Source organism: Aquarana catesbeiana, linkage group LG01 (genome assembly GCF_042186555.1).
Source record: "Aquarana catesbeiana isolate 2022-GZ linkage group LG01, ASM4218655v1, whole genome shotgun sequence".
NCBI lineage: Eukaryota > Metazoa > Chordata > Amphibia > Anura > Ranidae > Aquarana > Aquarana catesbeiana.
The window spans coordinates 572,092,697-572,109,762 of NC_133324.1; the positions used below are offsets into that span (position 1 = coordinate 572,092,697).

General features: G+C 41.6%; 1 protein-coding gene across 1 annotated transcript in view; it reads left to right on the forward strand.

Annotated features, from left to right (window-relative positions):
* Positions 1–17,066, forward strand: part of ANXA3 (annexin A3) — a 101,377-nt gene that overhangs the window by 51,799 nt on the left and 32,512 nt on the right. Inside the window, exons 4-7 of the mRNA XM_073597445.1 lie at positions 3,383–3,477; positions 6,410–6,523; positions 8,844–8,934; positions 16,636–16,715. Of these exons, the coding sequence (XP_073453546.1) occupies positions 3,383–3,477; positions 6,410–6,523; positions 8,844–8,934; positions 16,636–16,715 (380 nt within the window). The remainder of the gene's footprint in view (positions 1–3,382; positions 3,478–6,409; positions 6,524–8,843; positions 8,935–16,635; positions 16,716–17,066) is intronic.

Sequence of the window (17,066 nt, forward strand, 5' to 3'; positions counted from 1 at the left end):
AGTGGTTAAGTAACTCATAACTGCTAAATACCCTTTCTCATTAGCAGTCTTGTGACTTCTGTCTTTTTCCGGATGAGCACTGGTTAAAGCTTGTAGGAGAGGTTTTCATTCTCCTCTGACCTATGAGGCTGCATGACCCTTGACCCTCTGTCTGGACAGTGCTGATTGGCCCTGTGCTGATCACGTGCACAAAAAAAAATTCTAGCAATACACACTAAACTGAGCATGTGCAGAGTGCCCCAAGGCTCTGTACTATCAGGAGATGGTCTGGGGACAGTAAGAAGGGGAGGATCAGAGAAGACAGGATCAAACAGCTTTTTTACACAAGGCAGAGGATTAACCCCTTAGGTTCCACAGTGAGTATAACCAGCATGCTTTACTGTATATATTGTCTGATTTTACTGTTGTAGGTTTAGCAATACTTTAATCACCAAAAAAAAAATCTGAATTCCAGTCAATGAAGGTTCTCTCTTGCAGCAGAGATTTGCAGTCCAATTGCATAGTGAATGAATTCCAGCAGCTTTAGCTGCACAATCTCCAGGTTCAATAGCCACTCATGTTCTCTAATTCAGCTGCCAGTTATAGTGTCATATCAGGGATTGTAAATGCATAGCGAAGAATTTTAGTTAGTTATACCACAACAGTAATTTCTCTAAGAAGGCATTCAGCTGCATAGAAAGGTTTGGCTTTAATGTGGATACATTGCTTTAAAGTGGATGTAAACCCAATGTCATCCTTTCTAAACTACTGCCATGGGGTTTATCTATAAGGATATACATGCCTCCTGCATGTATCTTTACCTGTCAAATGTCTCCCCTCTGTCTGTTATTAGACCCGAAAAACTGCATATTCTGTGGGTGGGTCTGTTGTCTGGAGCTCGGTGGGTGGAGTCGTGATGTCAGTAGACTCCCCGCCCACCTCTACACTCCTTGTCAATATGCATTTTCTCCTTTGTATTTCTAAATGAACTTCTGCTATGATCTCTAACATCCAGTAAAAAGACAGGAAAGTAATCACATGACTTCAACATGCCAAATCATGCTGAGGTGTGGAACAGCCAATCCTTGCAGAGTTGCTGAAGAAAGGAGTGGGGGAGGGAATTAAAAAATCATGCCTGTGTCTGAGGCTGTCACTCACAGCAAGGGGGAGTATTTGACAAAGTTTTTCTCAGTTTGTCAAGATTTCTCTCACTGAACAATAAAAGAGGATTGCTCAGAGCTGGATTAACTCTGTGTGGCAAGACTGGGCTCAAATGATGGGAAATCTTATACTCTACAGTATATCAAAAAAAAAAAAAAAAAAATTAAAAATGTCGGGTTTACATCCACTTTAAGGCCCCATTCACACTAGCGCGTTTTTTGATGCATTTTGCATTTTGCAGAAATGCACGGGAATTTTTTAACATGGGTTCCTATGGAACATGTTCACATCAATGCTTTTTTGTATCTCAGCGTTTTTGGAAAGGGTCGGGGACTTTTTTTCATGCAAAAAGCAGCGTTTTGCATGTAATGGTTTTCAATGGACAAGCATCAAAAACGCAAGTGCTGCGTTTTTGCAGCGTTTTTGATGCGTTTTTGGTGCGTTTTTGCCGTTTTTTTTTTTTTTTTTTTTAAGACTGTAAAAAAAAAAAAAAAAACCGCAAATCGCGGCAAAAACGCGGCAAAAACGCGGCTCAAAAACGTGGCAAGCATGAAAAAAAAACCTCCAAAAACGCTCAAAAGCAACATGCATAGGTGTGAATCGAGCCTAAATCGGTAACAGTAATTTAGCCAATAAAACAGTCAAGGGGATCAGAAACCTGTGTATAGGGGAACCATAAGAACCTCTGACAATGCATTTTATTCTATACAAAAAACAAAAAAATGCAGCGCTGTGTGATACTGAACCTTACAAATGTATAGATAGTGCCATAAACAATGAAAATCAATATTGCTAAAAAATGTAACTATGAACATAAAAAAAAATTGTGTAACAAGCAATCTCACAGTAAAAAAAAAATTTAGTATTATTCCTTAATATCAAGTGTCCAAAAAAATATTTTTTTTTTTCTCCAAATTTTCATCAATCCACAGAGACAAAAGTGCAAATTGGGGTATTATACGATTATACGTATTGCTGTCCAAAAAGTGACACTAGTGATGATAATTCTGATCAGAAGAGGGTGACTTCACACACATGCACCCCCCCCCACCCGTGTGAATGCGCTCACCTCCAACAGTGTGACCGCACACTTAGAGCCCAGGAGTTGAAGCACTCCTGGGCTCTAAGTGAAACTGGCTCAGCAGGATCCCACAGAAAAATCCAGTAAATTGTAAAACAAGAAAGAGGCTGGATAGAAAGAATCTCTTTTTTTTTTTTTTTTTTTTTTTTTTACTGTGAGCTTGCTTGTTACACAAAATGTTTTTTTTTTATGTTCATAGTTACATTTTCTAGCAATATTGATTTTCATTGTTTATGGCACTATCTATACATTGGTAAGGCTCAGTATCACACAGCGCTGCATTTTTTTTGTTTTTTGTATATGTTTTCACAGATTATGGGATTGTGATCAATGCTTAGCAGCTGTGAAATTGCACTTTGTTTTCACAGGAATACCACACCTGATGCTAGGTTGTAACCTCAGGTTACTTTATACCTGACGCTGATTGTAGTCTCAGGTTGCTCTAGAGTACCTCGCAAGATTTATATATTTTTGCATTTTATTCAATGCATTCCTGTCTTGGTAACAACCACACAACCCCCCCCCCCTTTTTTTTTTTTTTTTTTTTTTTTTTTTTTTTTTTTTTTTTTTTTTTGGAATCGGAGACAGGAAGTTGTAGAATCTGCCCAACAGAGTGACAAATCTAAACCTGCAACATTTTTGGTTCATCGTCCTCTTAAAAAAAAAAAAAAAAAAATTGGTGTTGGGCTTTAAAGAGTTTGCACCAGACTTCGGAGTCTCTTTGACCTGGCTTAATTTTGTGCATTCTGAAGCTAGCTACAAAGTCCCCAGAGAAAATAATCCAAAGGAGGTTTGTAGCCGTTACAGATATCTGCTACAAACCATGCCCACCACACAGTAAACTATTACTACACCGCTCAGATGTAAAAGCCTCCTGGAGTCCCTGAGAGATGTGAAACTTGGAGGCGATCCAAATCCTTTTCAGTTTTTGAAAAAAAAAAAAAAAAAAAATTAAACTTTTAATGCAGGAGCCATTTCAAAAATATTTTAAAAAAATGGGTTTTTAGGACCAGTGTGAGCAGCATTTTAGACAGTCTGGTGTCATATGGGATATGCATTTTTGACTTGCTATTGAATTAGTTGTCAGATGCTGGGAGATTCTAACTTTGTTTACCTTCATAAACCACAATGGTGATACATTTCAAATTCTGTTTTACCCAGGAACTGATGAAGAATCTTTAATCAACATACTGACACAAAGATCCTGTGCGCAGAGACAGTTAATTGCAAAAGAATATGAGGCAGCCTGTGGAAAGGTATTTTTCAGATACATCTTTTTTTTTTTTTTTTTTTTTTTTATGTACAAGCCATTTTAAATGTCATATGTATCCCTGGCCTCTGAAGTACCAGCTTTTCTTTCAGCTTGTCAAAACCTGTCATGATCCTTAATTTAAGAATTTCTGAAAAATTGTTTGTGAAGATCTGTATGAAAGTGGATGTCTGTTATAACTGGTTTGGGAAATATCAATTCAGTATTTTTATTTTGTTTTTTACACTGCATAATTTTTTCTTGTTAGTACACAATCAAGTTTAAGAGAAGATCACCTTGATCCTGACTATACTTTCATGTGACTCCTGCTGTAAGCCAAGAGTACTTTTTGTCTTTGGTCTAGCCATACACAATAAAGGATAAATATAGCCAAAGCTATTTTAGCTATAATTCTCCTGGATATCACAGGAATGTAGTTCTGCAGTCGTATGACCCGTTTTAGCCTGCTGACATCACTCAGCCGGTCCAGGCTCTCTGCTGGGAGACTGAGCCAGCTGCTCTCTCCCCAGCTCAGCACTCCAGTGAGCGCTGGAGGGGCAGAGCAAAGACAGTCACTGGCTCTCTGCTCACTGGAGACTAAGAACTGAGCGAAAACATATATATATATATATATATATATATATATATATATATATATATATATATATATATATATATATATATATATATATATATATATATATATATATATATATATATATATATATATATATATATATATATATATATATTTTTTTTTTTTTTTTTTACCCATACTTTTCTCAAGATTTCTTTCACTCAGCCCCATGGGCTGAACAGGAGAGGTCAATAGATTACTCCATTCATACTAAACCTCATGGATGGAGGCATTTTCCCCGCCTGCTATTGTATTCTGTTACCCAGCACCTACAGCTATCAGAATACCCGAACAGTGACTGCATCTCATGGGGTAAAGTCACTGTTTAGTTGATTGTTCACCTGGCTCCTCCAAATTTCAGATTGACATTTGTTGAGGTGGGTGGTGCCGACAGGGCCACCCGTGGCTGGAATTTTTTCTGAAGGAATCAGCCAAAATTTGAACCATGTATGGGCCAGCATTATATTTTATATTATATTACTCTGAAGCTTCTAGGGCTTGCTCCACTGAAATATGGCACTCCTGAGGTCTTGTATATAAAAAGTGATTGTTGGATCAATAAATATAGAAGTCTATTACCAATCTAACCAAGGAATCTTGAATTTAGGCCACAGTTAATAAACTATGGCATGAGAGCTTGTGTACAGTAGATTTTGTTGTATATTCAAGCTTGTGTTAAACCACAGATTACCAGACATAATTAGATTCAGTCTCAGTAATGGTTTGAGAAAATGATATTTACTTAACGTACAACTAAATGCAAAACCTTCATTTAGTTTTGGATATAGTGTAGAGCAGTGGCGATTGGTGGTATATCGGTCTGTTGTCATTAGGTCAGGTCACAGGAAAACCACTAGCCCTGCACTTACCCCTTCTAGGTTGCTGGCAGTGCTACCTCCAGGCTTCACCCTGCGTCTCCTCCTCTTGGGCTTCACGGCGGCTTCCCCTGCGTCTTCTCCCTCCTTCTCCCTGGCGGCCAATAGTATCGCTTCTCCTCTCGGCCAATCGAGTGATGGGTCACAGGACCTGCTTCCTGATTGGCCGGGAGGAGAATTGGGAAGACCATAGCGAATATTAATTCGCTATGGTCGCACAACTTTTTTTTTTTTTTCCCACCCTTTTTTTTTTTTTTTAGCCAATTGGAGCCTCAGGCTCTAATCATGTGCTTCTAAAAAAAACAAACAAAAAAACTCATTTGGAATCCATATCCATGCGTCCAGTGCCCTGCATGTACATTAGGGGCTGGGTGCATGGATTGGGGGGCGGCGCCCCATATGGATGGGCCGCCACTGGTGTAGTGGGATTAGTACACCGGTTCATTTTTATTGCCGTCTATGCCCCTGTTAGGGAGGTTCACCCTTTTCTATTCCTCTTGCTTGCCATTATCATTGAAAGTAAAAGAAAATCCCACATTTTCGGTTGTTGACAGAAAAGTAATAGAGGAAATCTTCCAATGGGCACACTAGTTCTGGTGACCTGGGGGGCTCTATGGAATTCCCTTAATTTGCAGGAATTTCCTCTCACTTCCTGTTTTGGCTAAAGAACAGGAAATGAAGGGGAATTGGGACACAGATGGCACAAAATAAACTGACATGGGTTATGACCCTCCCTTACTCTATCCAAAATGAAAAAAAAAGTTTTGTCTATAGTTCTACTTTAAGAAACCATAAGCTTCTGCCAATTCCTGATAAATCAGCCAAAATTTGATATACAGTTGGCCCGGTCAGCAATTTTTTATCTCAACATCCTTCAGCTGAAAAATCGAAGGAGCCGGGTGGAAAATTGTCTCTCGATCTGATTGGATGCAGTCCCCGTTCAGTTATTCAGACAGCTGCAGATGCTGCAGCTATCGGGATGCAACAGCTGGAAGGGAGGATCCCTCAATCCACACTGTTTAGTAAGATGCCTTGACATGCATGGCGAGCTGTCGGTATTGTATGCCATTGAAAAATTGATTGCTGTCCATAACAACCGATGAAAGTTAAAGTTGCTTTAGCTAGCCAAACACTGTTAGATTTTTTTTTTTTTTTTTTTATCAGCTTGCAGGTCTGTGTTTATTGCCCTGTGGCATAAGAGCTTTCGGGGCACACTGACTTACAACTCTGTATGATGCATCTAGATACTAAAAATAAAAAAAAGGATTGGTTGTTTGTGAATGTAAGATTGCAGCCTAATGTCTATTACCTACATCATTATTATTATTATTATTATTATTATTATTTTTATTTTTATTATTAGTCTGTAGTGTACTTTTACCAAAATTAGCTACTAACAGCAACCTGTTCTACTTTGTTTTATTAAGGAATTAAAAGATGATTTGAAAAGTGATCTGTCTGGCAATTTTGAACATCTTCTGGTCTCCCTCGTATTACCTCCTGCTGTGTTTGATGCCAAACAGCTAAAGAAAGCGATGAAGGTAAATTGGAAATGGCCAACACTACAACGCAACCTAGATGCATTCAGTTTTTATGTTGTTGCAGTTTGCAGTTTTCCTATATCCATTTTTTTAGTTCTGCTTCTTATCATACTGCGGTTTTTGCAACAAGAAAATAAAGCTATTCCCTGTCCTTTCTGTAGTAGATCATTAAAACTGCTTTATACTTCCAAAGGTAGCTTTGTACGTAGGGATGATCAGTTTAACTGACAATTAGTATAGTGGTATGAAATGGCTGCAAAGGAAAACAGGCAATGTGTGGGACAGTTTGACAATGTGACAACATATTCCCATCTTGCCTGTTTCATCACATTGCCAGTCTCATATCAAAGTGACTGGTTTGTCTATCCTTTGGGACTGAAAAATGATTCTAAATCATTTTCACTCTGTGTTTCTACATAAATGTATAAATGGAGATGCTGGAAATTCACTTTTAAATTCATACAGGCAGTAAAATGTAAATAAAGTCACACTTGCTCTCCTTTCTATGTTGCATACTGGTTTGTTCACCTGCAATAATGCACTACACAAACAAATTGTTAAAATATGTCCCTGGGCAAAATATACGGTATATAGAAAAATATTACAGTACATCCCCATGTTCTGTTTCTTTAACCACTTGAGTACCAGCCTGAAATACCCCTTCATTCTCTAATTTAACATTTGCAGTGCTATGTTGCTTTGACAATTACCAACATTTTTTTTTTAACTTTTTTCTACTTTTAACTTCTTTTTACCAAAAATGTTAAAAGAAAAAACTTTACTTTCTGGTTTAATACACTAAATAACACTAGAACAGTACAAACAATCTAACACATCTTTTTGCCAAGCATGGAGCTTGATAATTGTGCACTTTATACTGCTTGTACAAGGCCTTCCACCTACCTATCCTGGTAGATATTTCAGTGCAGCAAAGGCACTGTTCTTTCAGCTCACTATAGGACATTAGAAACTCACTGGATTAATGGCAGTATAAACTCATGCATTTTCCTGGAGACAAATGCATGTATTGCAGAGACGTACTGAATATTTTTTTCCAGACATACACTTTAAGTGCAATGCATGCTTTTGATCTGATGAAATCTGGCTGTAGGATTTGTGCACTTTACCCCTTACAAAGAAATTGAGGGTGCTACTTCAGGTTCTAGTGGGTCTTTATATGCTGACCCGCTGGGAGTGCAGGTAGGGAAAGAGCTTGTCTCCGCTCCATAGAAGTAAATGAGGAAGGAAACTAAGTCCCAGGAGCCGCACATTACACACAGCCCTCATGTAAAGAGCGGAAGCAGCTTCAGCCTAGACCCTATCCAGGTCACACCCCCAACATGTTTTGTCCTGCCCACGGGGTGTAGTAAGTGGGGTGAAATATGTTGGGGGTATGGCCTGTGATGGTGAACCTTGGCACCCCAGATATTTTGGAACTATTTTTCCCATGATGCTCCACTACACTGCAGTGCAGTGGAGCATCATGGGAAATGTAGTTCCAAAACACCTGGGGTGCCGAGGTTTGTCATCACTGGTCTCGGCTGAGGCTGCTTCCACTCTTTACAGTAAGACCTCTTTCACACTCTACAAAGCTCAAGAAGCTCACATCAGCTTATGCTTTTCATTGTATGCATGTTAAAGTGTACACGCTACAGAAAAGAGCTGGATGTTGCAACAATATATTGGATCCCTACACGTCTTGTGTGTTTTATTTATTTTTATAACAAACCTGTTATACATACCTGCTCTGTACAGTGGTCTTGCACAAGGCAGCTCGGATCCTCCTTTTCTCGGGTCCCACGCAGGCCCTCCTGGCTCCTCCCTCCTGCTGGGTGCCCCCACAACAAGCAGCTGTCCTTTCACACACGGAGCCATGACTTGGCCCCATCCCCTCCATTTCCTGATTGGCTCACTGGCTGTGATTGACAGCAATTGCTCCCGCTGCTGCCAAAAGCCAATCAAAAGTGCAAGTCCCCAGAGTGCAAGGCTCTCGTGGAGATTGCTGGATCGAGAGGGGGCTCAGGTAAGTATTTGAGGGGGCTGCTGCACACAGGTTTTTTTTTTTTTGCATTCTATGCATGAAAACCTTGTGCCTTTACAACCACTTTAAGAGCAGAACCCATGGAATTTGCTTATCTCCACTTTTCCCTTCCTGAGCTGAACATTCAGTTTACCTGGCAACGGACAGGAGTGCCTGAAGGTAACTTGATCAAACCTTCAATGCAAGTGCTCTTTTTTTCATTTACTTTATCAATACACTATATATACTTGGGCTTTCTCACAAACTTGCTGTACATTTACTTTCTCTTCTTAATTCCAGGGCACGGGAACAACTGAAAGTATCTTAATTGAAATCTTAGCATCTAGAACCAGCAAACAAATGAAAGAAGTTGGAGATGCATTTTACACAGGTATATTATAACCGACCAAAATTACTGTGTGCTTGCTTTCTTTTTTTTTTTTTTTTTTCTTTTTTAAAGGGTGCGGGCATACAGTATTTTTGAAATTGCTATGGATCCATGTGTTTTTATTGGGGACTTGTTAGAACTGAAAGCTGCCATTGCTGGTGTAGCACCCTCTACCAATAGGTAGGTGCTAGTATAAGATCTAGACTGTCAGCACAGGCAAATTTAGGCAGGCCTATGCTGCAAGCTAGGCCTGTCTGTTTTGATCTGGGGGCTGGGAGTGGTCAGAGTAGCAGTGGGTGTGGCCACCTGTGCTCTAGTTCTGAGGCGCCTCCCCTGCTTCCAGAGGGGCACGGCCTAGGACTGGAGTGGCAGGCAGCTTGTGTGGGAGCCCTGACCAATCCCCAACTGGTATTGGCAGGGGGCGGGCCTCCTATATAATCTGAGGTAACATGCCACGGGGGGAGTATTGTCGGCTGAGTGAAGTGGAGGATGGCATACTAGACAGCAGCAGGAGGGCACACCCATCTTGGGGGGGGGGGGGGGGGTGTGTACCGATCGCAGTAGGAGGCCCTGGGGGAATCTGTGAGGGAACTTTGCCTCTACACAGTCATTGGCAATGTCTTTATCACACGGTCATTGATAAAGAACTCTCCTGGATCAGAAGGGGCAGGTGAAGCTGTCGGGAACGTATGAGCCAGTCAAGTTCTCCATCAAGGACTCAGGACAGAGAGGTCGGTGAGTGTTACCACAGTGGAGGGCTGGATGTGCCAGGAAGTTTGTGAGGGAACTTTGCTTCCACATGGTCATTAGCAAAGTCTTCATTATTTACACGGTGAATGATGGGGAGTCCTGGATCAGAGGAGAGACTGTGGTGATATGTGTCAAATCGATGTGGCCTGAGGGCACAGGATTTGCAAGCTGGGCTGGCTGGGAACAGTAGTCCACCATCCATCAAATACTTTTAAAGTACTAGGCCTCCGGGGAGAGGTGCTGCAGGCCTCTGGTCTAGTAGCAGCAAGCAACCAGAGCTGGCTTAAGGACTTATTCAGAGTGGGTCCTTCTTGCTCATGGAAGAAGATGTGACATTACTTTACTTCAAGATAAGTTTTGTGCATGAGGGGAGCTACAGGATAACCTTTGTGCAGGAGGAGAGAAGTTCTGAGAACATTATTCTTACATGGTCAAGAGTGATGTCCGCATCCTTTACACGAGTAATGGATGGGGAATTTTTGGAAGTAATACTCTGTGGGAGTTGAGCAGAGGAGGAGCAACAGTCTGCATGGTGATGCAGGAGGAAGATCATAGCAATTACAAATGCACATCATCTCTTCTGGCTCTACCTATGTGCTAACTTTTACAATTTAAAATATGATGGCAATTAAATTATTCTATGGGACTCCCATATACCCTTTTCCCCAACCAAGTTGTATCCCCCAATAAAACAAAAAAACAAAACCAGCAAAAGACTATTCATGGTCTCTGCAAGTGATTTATGGGAGTCTGGCATTGGGGTGAATTAGTGGATTGTTTGTTACTAGTGGCAACTACACCGCTACACAGGTTTCAACACTAACCTTGACCTGTACCTAACAAAATAAATCCATGTAGAGCAGCAATAAACCTAATAAATAGTCCAAAAAAGTCCCATAGTGATAATATTGTGATTGTATAAAAGCAAACACAATGCAATCTTCAGTGTTAATGTAGAGAAATACCTGTGTATCAAAGCACCCCGTGCCTGCTCTTCTCGTGCAGTGCGACAATCCATCACCAGGTGAGGGGCCTGCTCACCTCGATACAAATCGACAAATGCTCATCTCTTTACACCCCAGGTAGAACCTGCACCCCTCTGCAGCTAATGAAAGGCTTCCATCTTCCCGACTCACCGAGGATTACCACAGACTCTGCTCATATGTTAAGCAAGGCAAAAGGACAAACAGTGTATTCTGTACTGACACTTTATTAACACCCCACTGAAATTTACACTTGCAAGAAATTTAAAATACAAGCGCTACTCAAAAACAATATTGTCTGGCTCACCACCTCTCACGGCGCGACTCCGGCATTACGTCACTCGCTGGACTCCTCCCCTAGATGTGTTGTGCCACATGATCTGGTTTCTTCAGTAGATGGGGAGCCTAGCAACTAGTGACATTATATAGCTCCTACCAACATCTCCATAGCAACCTGAATAATCCCACAAGATCCGGAAGTGTGACAAAGCTCCAGTATCCTCTCAACCTCTTAACCTCTGGTGCCATTTCAAAGCCACATTGGTGTGAACCAAGGCTTAACTTATAATTATAACCTTCACTGAGAATTTGAAAAGCGGCGAGGATATGGTTGAAAATGGCATGTTTTATTTACATCTAAGCACCACATTCCAGATTGACCCAGCATCATCCAAACTTTTAAATCGACCAAGTACAAAATGTACACTACCCTATCAGTCTAACAGATGGCCCAGTGATGAATATTTCATTGTACTTCCTTCGGTCACAATACAAATACTCACTAACACTGTGGAACCTTGGATTACGAGCATAATCTGTTACAGGAGAATGCTTGTAATCCAAAGCACTTGCATATCAATGCGAGTTTCCCCATAGAAGTCAATGGAAACAAAGATAACTTGTTCCACATTAACTACTATTGCATGCAATACCGCATTTGGCCGAGGGGGGGGGGGGGGGGGGGGCTGGAGAGACTCGTAAATACTCGGAAAGGCTCAGAAACACTCCGAGTGTTTCCGAGCTGCTCCATTTGTCACCGGTGCCCCCGCACCACTGGCCTAATGCGGTACTGCACACCGCAGAGGCTTGAAACCTGTTTTTTTTGCGAGACAACACTCACAAACTGAGTCAGGATTTAAAAAAAATAATAGCTCGTATTACAAAACGCTTGTTAACCGCGTTACTCACAATCCAAGGTTCCATGCATAGTAATTTCCATAACCAGAAAAAAAAACTGCTCTCTATACATCATAAGGCCAAAATATACAAATGATGACATTGTTAATATCCAAAGTATGTGATTTTAAAGTATAGGTTCACCTTTTAAAAAATTATAAATGTACATGTTTTTGAAGGGGAAAAAAAATGTGCATTTATTTTTTTATTTTTTTTACACAGGAGCCTGCAAAGCATTGCATCCATGATCAGTGGATCACTGGTGCAATGCCGGCTCCTGCAGGCTCTTCCTCCAGCTCCCTACCTGTACAGAGGTATAGACTTTCCCTTGCAGAGCTGGAGGAAGTATCAATGAGTTCTATGATCACCACACTCCTGTTCCATTAAGAGCTACCAGTCTATCTGCCGCAGTGATAGATGGGACTTGTAGTTCATTCGTTCACAGATCTCTGTGAACGAATGATGCACCTGTGTGGGTGGAGCCCTGCACAGCACCATTGATTTCAAAAGCAACAGCAGCTGTGGGGGAGAAGCAGGGCCGGACTGGCCTACCGGGATACCGGGACATTTCCCAGTAGGCTGCCTGCCCTGGGTGCTGGGGCTGTTTTGGATCTATGCCGTGGCTGCAGCGCTCCCCTTCTTACGCACAGCGGGAGACTGCTGTGTCATGGACCTGTGAAATGTTCGACAGCACTACGACAAAAGTCCAGCCCTCCTCCTAGACCAGCTCGTGTGATAAACGCAGTGATCTGTCTATCACACGAGCTGGTCTAGGAGGAGGGTGGGACTTTTGTCACAGCACGGCCGAACATGATTTCACACTTAGTTCCATGACACAGCGCTGAGGCTGCAGTGATGGGCACGCTGAGGCTGCAGTGATGGGCACGCTGAGGCTGCATTTAATGGGCACGCTGAGGCTGCATTTAATGGGCACGCTGAGGCTGCATTTAATGGGCACGCTGAGGCTGCATTTAATGGGCACAGTGAGGCTGCATTGATGTCTGCAGTCTCTGACCATCTCCTGAATCATGTCTACATTCTCTTAACATCGTTAGTATCATGTCCTCAGTCTCTAACCATCTCCTGTAATATGGCCGCGGCCTCTGACCATCTCCTGTAATATGGCCGCGGCCTCTGACCATCTCCTGTAATATGCCCGCAGCGTCTGACCATCTCCTGTAATATGCCCACGGCCTCTGACCATCTCCTGTAATATGCCCACGGCCTCTGACCATCTCCTGTAATATGCCCACGGCCTCTGACCATCTCCTGTAATATGCCCACGGCATCGGACCATCTCCTGTAATATGCCCACGGCATCGGACCATCTCCTGTAATATGCCCACGGCATCGGACCATCTCCTGTAATATGCCCACGGCATCGGACCATCTCTTGTCTTATATCATGTCTGCAGTCTCTGAGGGAGTCTGGAGAGGAGTCAAGAGTGGGAGCGCCACGGGGATGGGGGTCATGGGAGAAGTCAGACATGTGTGGACTGTGGAGAGGAGACTATAGGAAAACCAGAGCCACCAAGCTGGAGCCGACTGACTGAGCCCTGCATGGTGCACCTGAGAGGAGGTCAGTGACAGCGCCGCCAGGCCAGTCTGGGGGGGGGGGGGGTGTCACTGATGTAAGGGGGGAGTGAATACAATAATGTAAGGGGGCACTGATATAAAGGTTCCTCCCCTCCCCCCCCACACACCTTACGTTAGTGTATTTTCTGCGGAAGGTGGTCTCTGGTCCCCCCCCCCCCCCCTCACATTCCCAGAGTCCCATGTTGTCCCCCTTGATAATTGCTTCACTTTCACTACTTTCAACTGAAATTTGCTGAAATATATATTTATATATTATTCCTAGCCCTATGTGCTTTCATATCTGTCTTATGTATATATAATACGCTCTTCAAATGTGCTTTAAAATGCATGGTTTTCCCTTTCATGAACAAGAAAATAATGACGTTGGGCTGGTAAAATAATGCTATGGGGTTGGTATGAAATTATTTTCAGGGCTGGTTTTTATTCTCAGTCCGGCCCTGGGAACTGGGAATAAAAAACATACTGTCACCAGGGGTGCTCTGGGTTTGGTGGGTTGTTTAGCAATATGTTGAATACATGGACTTTGTCTTTTAACCACTTCCTATCCAGGCCAATTCTGACATTTCTCTCCTACATGTAAAATTCATCATTTTTTTGCTAGAAAATTACATAGAACCCCCAAACATTATATATGTTTTTTTTTGCAAAGACCCTAGAGAATACAATGGCGGTCGTTGCAACTTTTTATCTCGCACGGTATTTGGGCAGCAATTTTTCAAACACGTTTTTTTGGAAAAAAAAGTTTCATGCTTAAAAAAAAAAAAAAAAAAAAAAAAAATTAAATATGAAAGATAAAGTTAAGCCGAGTAAATAAATACCTAACATGTCATGCTTCAAAATTGCACACGCTTGTGGAATGGCGCCAAACTTTGGTACGTAAAAATCCCCCTAGGCGACGCTTTAAAATTTTTTACTGGTTACATGTTTTGAGTTACAGAGGAGGTCTAGGTCTAGAATTATCGCTCTCGCTCTAACGTTAGCTGCAATACCGCACGTGTGGTTTGAACACCCTTTTCATATGTTGGCGGATCTTACGCATGCGTTCACTTCTGCGTGCGAGCACACGGGACAGGGGCGCTTTAAATTTTTTTTTTTTTTTTTTTTGTTAATTTTACTTTTTTTTTAGTTTGACGCTTTAAAAAAATAAACCTTTTTTTGATCACTTTTATTCCTATTACAGGGAATGTAAACATCCCTTGTAATAGGAATATGGCATGACAGGTCCTCTTTACAGTGAGATATGGGGTCAGTAAGACCCCACATCTCACCTCTAGGCTGGGAAGCCTGAAATGAAGAAAAAAAAAAAAATTAACGGCACCATTCATTTGAATGCAGAGGCCACCGGGCGTGACGTCATAACATCACGCCCGGCCTCCGAACGATCATAGACTCCAGCGACCATCGACTCACCGATGGAAGTGGTAAGTCGGTAGAAGTACTGGCAGGGGGGGGGGGGGGGGCGTCCCCTCTCGCCGCCCGTAAGAACGATCAAGCGGAGTAACAGCCGCTATGATCATTCTTATGGTGTAGGGAATCGCCAGCACTAAAAGATGATACCTGAATGATGTCTGTAGCTGCAAGGCATCATTCAGATATACCCCCGCAAAGTCAAGGACGTCATGAGACGTACCTTGGGCTGCAAGTGGTTAGTTACTTTTTCTTGTGGAACAAGCTTCTCTAACAAAGTGAAATGTTTTCAAGGACTTTTTATTCATGGGACTAAATTATTTTCACACAGTCATGTCCCATAGTTATGATAATTAATTTGGCCATGGATAATGAGCAGTATTTTGCTCTGGTTATGTTCTATCATAATATCCACTTATAATGTATACAGTAATAATTGGGACTGCATGGGACTCATTTGGTACAATTGTATTTATCTGAATGCATATTATTCAAGTTATTTGTGCTTCTAATATGATGTAATGTGGCAATTATTATACATTTTGAAGGTGGATGATCTGAAGTATTCATTAGGCTGACATTACATTATACAACTTTCTTATTTAATTTTCATATGGATTTACCAAAACCATATAATAGGTCAAACCTAAACACTTTAAATTTTGTATGCAATAAGGCTGGCCCTTGCACTACATGGTAAAGGAAATTCTCTTAAGGATATTACTAGAATTATCCTTTAAAGGATGTGAAAACCTTGCAAAAAGAACAAATTAATGGGGTGGGCAACTACATGGCAAATGAGGTTCAATGTAGAAAAATGTAAAATAATGCATTTGGGTGGCAAAAATATGAATGCAATCTATAAACTGGGGGGAGAACCTCCTGGAGGAATGTAGCATGGAAAAGGACCTGGGGGTCCTGGTAGATGATAGGCTCAGCAATGGCATGCAATGCCAAGCTGCTGCTAACAAAGCAAACAGAATATTGGCATTAAAAAGGGGTTTAATTCCAGAGATAAAACGATAATTCTCCCGCTCTACAAGACTCTGCTCCGGCCGCACCTAAAGTATGCTGTCCAGTTCTGGGCACTAGTCCTCAGGAAGGATGTACTGGAAATGGAGCGAGTACAAAGAAGGGCAACAAAGCTAATAAAGGGTCTGGAGGATATTAGTTATGAAGAAAGGTTGCGAGCACTGAACTTATTCTCTCTAGAGAAGAGACGCTTGAGAGGGGATATGATTTTAATTTACAAATGCTGTACTGGTGACCCCACAATAGGGATAAAACTTTTTTGTGGAAAGGAGTTTAACAAGACTCGTGGCCACTCATTAAAATTAGAAGAAAAGAGGTTTAACCTTAAACTACGTAGAGGGTTCTTTACTGTAAGAGCAGAAAGGATGTGGAATTCCCTTTCACAGGTGGTGGTCTCAGTGGGGGGCATCGATAGTTTCAAGAAACTATTAGATAAGCACCTGAACGACCGCAACATACAGGGATATACAATGTAATACTGACATATAATCACACACATAGGTTGGTCTTTTTTCAACCTCGCCTACTATGTAACTATGAATAGGAATATTGTATAATGTATGGCCAGCGTAAGCAATCTCTTATAAGAGGTGGTAGTGCACATTTTGTATTGTGGTTGATCCCCCCTATTCCCAAATGTTTCTCACCTGAGTAATGTTCAGAACGGTTATAGTACTTGCAACTCTATTTGTGGCCAACACTTTATAGTTTAAAAGATGTCTGCAGTTCCCTATTAATGCATTGTTCTTTTGTCTTGCAGTATATGGCAAAAGCCTTGGAGATGACATCAGTTCGGAGACCTCGGGTGACTTTCGGAAAGCCTTGCTCTTTTTGGCTAATGTAAGTATATAACTAGGCAAAACTTATTTTTGTTTTAGTTTTGGATATGGTGTAAAGGGATTAGAACACATGGCAGGTTTTGCTGTCTGTGTCCCCATTGAGTAGATTTTTTTTCTGATTGTCCTATTTACTGTTATCACTGAAGGTTAAAGGGGAAAAAAAGTGGGCACTAGAGCAGGAATATATAACCTTCCAATGGGGGACATTAGTTCTGGTGTTCACCAGGGAGTCCCTCACTTTGGAGGAATTTTTCTTCTCACTTTTTATTTTAGCTATAGGACAGATTGGGAAGGGGAAATCTCTCCAATGGGACATGGGTGGCAAAAATAAAGCTCACAAAGGTTATAACCC